General features: G+C 35.0%; 1 protein-coding gene across 1 annotated transcript; it reads left to right on the forward strand.

Moving 5' to 3' along the window:
• The first annotated feature begins 1,133 nt into the window (after positions 1-1,133).
• Positions 1,134-6,711, forward strand: LOC127791183 (triose phosphate/phosphate translocator, non-green plastid, chloroplastic-like). The gene is made up of 9 exons (XM_052321018.1): positions 1,134-1,613; positions 2,356-2,478; positions 2,568-2,720; positions 3,028-3,113; positions 3,454-3,538; positions 3,838-3,957; positions 4,047-4,115; positions 6,071-6,200; positions 6,337-6,711. Exons 1-9 carry the CDS (start codon positions 1,230-1,232, stop codon positions 6,405-6,407), a joined length of 1,221 nt encoding a protein of 406 aa, XP_052176978.1. The 5' UTR covers positions 1,134-1,229; the 3' UTR covers positions 6,408-6,711.
• Positions 6,712-7,153: the final 442 nt, after the last annotated feature.

The following is a 7,153-nucleotide window of genomic DNA, read 5'->3' on the forward strand; positions in this document are numbered from 1 at the left end:
CTAAACACCCTTAAAAATTATTATTTTAGTAAACATAAAAATTACATAGAAGCATGGCTTTCCTTTCACCAACAACCCAATTGGGTAATCTCACCAGTTTTGGTAGGTGGAGCTCCGACCAAAGATCCACCAACTACCAAGAAGCCACCTTATGGCCCCCATAGCCATTATACCTTTTATGAGATCTATTTCCAAACCATATTCGTCCTTCATCAACCCCATAATCAAATAACCCTAAATATTTTAACTCATTTTATTTTTAAAATATTTAAAATTAACATTTTTTTATTTATCATTTAAACACATAAATAAATTTATTAATTAAAAATATCATCGTCAAATCATTTAAACTTTGTAAGAAATAGAACAATCAGAGAATATATAGAAAATATAAAAAAAATGTATAAAAAATTATAAAAAATATATTACTTTAAAATAAATGTTTGTATATTTATAGAGGAGCATATAGCTTTCTCAAATTCTTTCGAATTAGGATTATTCTAGATAATATTTATCTTAATATTTTGAAATCTCCTATGAATAAATTTTTTACGAATAATGTTTATTTTCACATTCCGAGATCCATTAGAATTATGATATTTATGAATAATGCTTATCTTTTCTATAGAATTCTAAAAATAATTTTTAAATATCAAATTTATCTTCTTTATATTTTGTTCGGACCTTTTCGATTAGGAAAAATTATATCTTTTTAGTCAAAAAAATTTACTTTTGAACTTTTTTTTGATCTTTTAATATACTTTTACATATGACACATCAAAATTATTAGGAAAAATTATATCTTTTTAGTCAAAAAAATTTACTTTTGAACTTTTAAACTTTTTTTTGATCTTTTAATATACTTTTACATATGACACATCAAAATTAATATAAAATAAATTTTAATACTATAGTCAATCCAACTAACTTAAATTCCAGCTGTAAAATAAAAAATTAAAGGACAACTGACAAATATAAAAATAATATAAAAGCATTACGCTAACAATTATTTTTGAGTGTTTAAATAATATTTTTATAAGTAAAATTAATAAAATTAAAATCAAAATTTTGGAAAAAAAAAAAACACTAAATCCAAATTACAAAAAGTACAAAGCAAAACCCCCAACCAGGAATATCCCTTGTTTCCCAACACAGTTCCCCTCCGATTCGACTACTATTCTCTGTTTCTCCGCCTCCCCGCCCTCTCTCTCTCTCTCTCTGATCTGAAGATGCAGAGCGCGGCGTTCGCATTCTCGCCGTCACTCTCACTTCCGAAGCCACGAAGGCTGTTAGGCTCGGCCGCAACGCGCTGCCTCCGTCCTGCCTCGAGATCGCTCGACTTCGCCGGAGTTACCGGTGTCTCCGCCTCGCAGCGCGGGCGATTGCCGGCGGTTTCTTGTTCGTCGACCTCGCACAGATTGAACGGATGGATTTCGGCTCCTCCTGTGGCGGCCGAGGGCGAATCCGGTGGTGTTGAGGTCAGGGCGACTTCGGTCCCCGAGAGCGCCGGGGAGAGCGCGAAGTCGAGCGGACTTACGCGCACGCTAGAGCTTGGCTCTCTCTTCGGGCTCTGGTATCTTTTCAACATTTACTTCAATATCTACAACAAGCAGGTGCGTGAATTCTTCTTTGCTTAGAATTTTCGATTTCGGTTTTGTGCATGTGTTATGCGTCTTCGCAGTGATTACTGTTTGAAATTTGATGTTCTATTGATTGTGATGCGTACGATTTGTTGTGATCTGTATCTGGAAGTGTTCTGTTTGGTCTCTCGCTTGCTGCCTGCGTGTGTATCTGCAGATGTCTTGCGCATCCATGGTCGTAATATGCGTATGCATGCATGCCTCTGCGTTAAGATTTAGGGAACATTGCATTTATGAGATGAACAAATTATAGAATTTAGTAAAAAAGGTTGCGTTTTTATCACTTGAATGGGATTTTCTTTTGTTTTAGTGATATTTGTAGAATTTGTAGTTCCCAAAGTACTAATACTATAAAGTTTTAAGCCTCTTTTGTTTGAAATCAATCTCCTGACCAACGAGTGACTAGATTTTGTCTTTCTGTTTGTGCAGTTAATTTGATTTGCTTTGCTTCTATTTCAAATGAATTTGGATGTCTTTGTAAATTTTGGTTCTCCATGATGCAAAAAATTGTTAATATGGTTAGGATTTGTAAAATTAAGATGTGGTATTCAGAAACTATACAGTTATAATTCTTTCATTTTCCGAATGAGTACTGATTTGCGATGTAACAGTTGTACATGTTTAATTAGTGAGGCACAACAATAGTGGTGCAATTGAATTCTTCTCATAGGAAAAAAAAGGCCGCGATTGCTAATACTTTATGTAATGATTGCAGGTCCTGAAAGTGTTCCCGTACCCAGTTACTGTCTCCTTAGTTCAGTTTGCTGTTGGGACCGTACTAGTTATTTTAATGTGGACATCTAATCTCTACAAACGTCCAAAAATCAGTGGTGCTCAGGTATTACTGAATACATGCTCAAATGGATGTGCCATGTATTTAGGTTGCTGTTATCTACTCTCTAATTTTTAAGTCTGCGTCCTTGACAGCTTGCAGCAATCCTGCCATTGGCAGTGGTGCACACTTTAGGAAACCTTTTCACTAATATGAGTCTTGGAAAAGTTGCTGTTTCATTCACTCACACAATCAAGGCCATGGAACCATTTTTCTCAGTTGTCCTTTCTGCCATGTTTCTAGGCGAGGTGAGTATTTCATATGTTGCCTGTTACTTTCTCCCCTGCCTTTTGCTTTATTCTCTCGATGGCAGGTAGAGTTACACGTTTTCAATTTTTTATCTGAATAATTGCAAGTTAGTATACTGTCCTTGCTGATTCCGTGCTCATTCAAATATTTGCCAATAATTTCTGATTTTATCATTGGTCACTGTAGTTGGTGCATACAACCCAGATGTTCTGGGGAAGTAAAATTTACTAATTTTTATCTTAGATACTTGCACATGTTCATTATTTTACAGGTTGTTTTAACCCTTTTCTTCTCCCATTCAAACAGATGCCTACTTTTTGGGTAGTTGGTTCTCTGTTACCAATTGTTGGTGGAGTGGCCCTTGCATCAATGACTGAGGCGTCCTTTAATTGGTGAGGAAGGCAAATGCATTCTTCTCTAAATCTTTAATATGCTTTTTGTTGCCCAAAACAATAAACAAGGTGGGGGTGGTCATAAGTGCATAGAAAGAAATGGCTGCCTCTTACCTATATGTTCCAGTTGTCCAATGTTTTCTTCTCCTATGAGTAAGAGTGGCCCCTCACCCATTAAATGCACTCATTCTCTCTTTTATATTTATAATACATAATCGACACAAAGTCCTTTTTGTTTGTGTTTTGAACTTTTCTGAATATCATATGAATGGTAGCAGCAGCTGAAATGGTCATCCCACTTTATGATATGAGATCTCATTTTTTTCTGTATGTGAAACAGGGCTGGGTTTTGGAGTGCAATGGCTTCCAATTTGACCAACCAATCTCGCAACGTCCTTAGCAAAAAGTTTATGGTTAAGAAGGAGGTATTCATTTACAGTTTTGTTGCCTTGATTTCAGTAGATCAAACTGCTAATGAGTTGGAATAGTTTCTTCTTTTCTTCAGTTATGTTAATGATGACTGGAGAACTAGTTGAACCGAGTAATAATTAAAAGCTCTTTGAAGCAAAAATATATCTATATATATTTTTGTAATCTAATTTTGTTTTCTGATTTTGTGTAAACTTATTATTCTTTTACCGTGGGAAATAATGTCTCTCTCTCTCTCTCTCTTTGTTATCTTATTTGTTTTCTCAATTACATTTCTAATAGTGTTCTTCTACAGGATTCTTTGGACAATATCACTCTCTTCTCAATTATAACAATTATGTCCTTCTTCTTAGTGGCTCCAGTAACTCTTTTCATGGAAGGAATCAAGTTCACGCCATCTTACCTTCAGTCTATCGTAAGTAAATCTAGAATGGTACAAATTGCTTGCACTATATAGTACTTGTTTGGTCTCCTAATGCTTTTTCATTATTTGTTTGTTGTTAGGAATTGAATGTCAGACAGGTTTACATTAGAACACTCATTGCTGCGTTGTGCTTCCATGCATATCAGCAGGTGTCAACTTCAACCTTACTCTGCTCTCTCCTTTGAATTTGTTATCTACTATGTCCTTTGTCTTTTTTTAGATATTGAAATATTTTACTGTTTGTGACTCAAATCTAAACTGTAGACCTATTACATCACTTTGTAAAGTTGTAATATCACGTTCTCCTTCAAATGTTTCTTTTAAAGTTAAAAAAGAGAAAATAATACATAGTAGAGGTAAATGGTTCAAGCGTATTCATGAGCTTGACTAACAAGCACTATCTTATCACTATTTTTATGGTAGCTTTGGAAGATGTATATGCTTTTGATTTTCTGTTTTTGACAATTATGAAATTCTATTATATTTCTTGAAAGTTAAAACTCCTTGTTCTTTGCAATGGTTGATTATTATGTCTCTAGGAATTCTAGAACTTGATGGGTCAACCTTGTTTTACATCATTGTACATTTTTGCACCAGTTCTTTTGTCAGTGACTTGTGTAATTTCAATGAGGCATGACTTTTACATCTATTTCTGGTCAGCTACTTTTGTAATTTTGAAGCTCCTTATACCTTCTTAATTTTTGTTTTTATTTTTATGTACTTGGGTTTCAAACCCTTTAGTCTGCTGAGATCTTTGTATGAAAGTGGTACCAATCTTTTCTGCATGTATTCCCATAGATGTGAGTTAGACTCTTATACTTTATCTTTTCTTTCTGCAACTGTTCAAAGAGCACATTCTTGTAGAGGGGGTCCCCAATGCAAGAGGCTCTCCACTTCTTTGTTATATTTGGACCTGAGATTATTCAAATATGTGGCTACTTGGTAGAAGTAAACTGTCTTATTTGCTATGATTCTGCAGTTGACATTTCTGAGATTTTTCATTCATTGGGCCATTTTTTCGAATCTTACTTCAGCACGTATGGTTGTCTCTTGTCAGATGATGGCATGTACTATTTCTTTTTCCATGACTCTTTATTGAACCATAGCGTGCAATTCACAAATTATTGCTTCAAGTTAAAGATCATGTATTCTCTTCTAAAAAAGAGTATTCAAGATTCGTTTGACTACTAAGAGTGATTAAAGATCACCATAGCAATTGGAGCAGGTGACTTCATGCTAGAAAAGTTTTGGGCCTAACTTCAACTAATATGCAGAGTCTGGGCCATGCTTTTCCAGATATATGTGGTCTCTCACTCTAATTGATGAGATCCATTATAAAAAAGTGAACTCAGTGCACAAGGCTCTCGCATTGCTGGCTTTGCTGCTTTGGGAAAGGTCAATTCTAGACAACCTTGCCCTTGCTTAGCAAAGAGGCTGTGCAAAGGGGCTGTGTATAATTGATGTGATCATCATGAGAAAATATTGGATAGGGATTATTTTAGTTGTGCGCGATGACAAAGATTAGTACTCCTACCAATGTGGAGGAACATGGCAAAGCACTTCAGTGTAATTACTGTAGCAAATAGAATTAGTCTATAAGAAGGTTCCTTGGCATCATCAATTCTGATCTCATCTGTCTTTATAAAATGTTTTCTCTTTAGCTTTTCACTTTGGCATCCCTTCTGCCATATGATTCAGCCTTAACTTTTGGGTTCAACAAATTTTTGTTCTAATAATAGGCAGAATTCTGCTCTTAATTGCATTTCATCTGAATGCAGTTTATTATACAATTTGTTGTAACCTTGATTCTCTCATATTAGATTTTGTTTCAATCCAAGTCCACTTTGATTCGTGCCTTAACTAGGTGCCATGATTGATTTCAGTTTATGGCTAGCCAAATGGCTTGAAATACTGTTTTCCAGTTCGTGACCAAGTCTTTGGTTCCTGCTATAAATTAATAGTGCCAGGGTCCTACGTAGAAATATTCTTGAAGCCTACATTAGACATATATATTCGGAGGCTTGATCTTATCTGTTTGAAAACCATCCCCCTTTAGGGGCTATCTTCCTTGTGAAAGAGATGCTGATGCGATGTTCTTGTGCAGGTTTCATATATGATATTGCAGAGGGTATCCCCTGTCACCCACTCTGTAGGTAACTGCGTGAAGCGAGTCGTGGTAATCGTGTCCTCGGTGCTCTTCTTCCGCTCACCCGTCTCTCCCGTCAATTCTCTGGGTACGCTCCATTTCCCACAAGCTAACAAGAATAACACAACAAATTTTAACGCCTGTTTCTCATTCTCTCTTTACTTTTTAAGCTTACTAAACGGTCACATTTTCTCCTGCCCCTCCTTTGTTTTTTGGTCCTGCAGGCACCGGCGTGGCCCTCGCCGGGGTGTTCCTTTATTCAAGGGTGAAGCGCATAAAGCCAAAGGCAGCTTGAAAAATTTTGCTGGTAACCTTGAGGGGGGTGTTTGGTTTAATTTAGATGATAAAAAGGTAGATGTAAGATGGATGACGTTAAAGCATTCAAGAACTACTACTACTGGTCCGTGAAATTGGGTATCATTTTTCCTCCATTCTTTCAGTAGATCCCCTTTTTAGGGCTGCCAATATGTGATGATAGGGAAGAAGAAAACACTACTTAATTATGTGGTATTTTATTGTTGTTTTGATCTTCTTTTCTGGTTCTCGGACAAGTTTGTTGTATCTTGTGCTTTCAATTCACATTGAATCGTTCTGTTTTAGTCAGAGTTTTATTATATTTTCAAACAAATTCTAGTCGAAACAAATACATCTGCACCAAACTCATATTTTTGTTCGTATGCTTTTATATTTTATTTTTTTGTTTGGCTACTTAATTTTTTTGTTATTTCAATTACTCCATTGAACTTGCATTTTTAAGTCAATTTAATTCTTGTATTTTGAGTTTTTTTTTTTTGTGTTAACTCAAATTTTTTGCTTTAATTTTAAATTAAATTAATTTTTATATTTTGATGTATAAAAAAGAAAGATAAAAGTGAAATGAAAATGCTTGATTAAGTCCAAATAATCATAATATGTCTAGCGAAGAAAGTAAAAAAGTAAGAAGGTATGAGAACGAAAGAGGATAATTGTTAGCAATGTTTCTATTTTGATAAATCTACTCAAGTTTTCGTGTAGAGTGGTGGTTTATTTCATTTTATTTAT

The sequence above is a fragment of the Diospyros lotus genome, chromosome 14 (assembly GCF_014633365.1).
Source record: "Diospyros lotus cultivar Yz01 chromosome 14, ASM1463336v1, whole genome shotgun sequence".
NCBI classification, from domain to species: domain Eukaryota; kingdom Viridiplantae; phylum Streptophyta; class Magnoliopsida; order Ericales; family Ebenaceae; genus Diospyros; species Diospyros lotus.

Coding starts and splice junctions, on each gene's coding strand:
- LOC127791183 (XM_052321018.1), top strand. CDS start 1,230: ATGCAGAGCGCGGCGTTCGCATTCTCGCCGTCACTCTCACTTCCGAAG. Junction 3,958..4,046: donor CATCTTACCTTCAGTCTATC/GTAAGTAAATCT, acceptor GTTTGTTGTTAG/GAATTGAATGTCAGACAGGT. Junction 4,116..6,070: donor GCTTCCATGCATATCAGCAG/GTGTCAACTTCA, acceptor GTTCTTGTGCAG/GTTTCATATATGATATTGCA.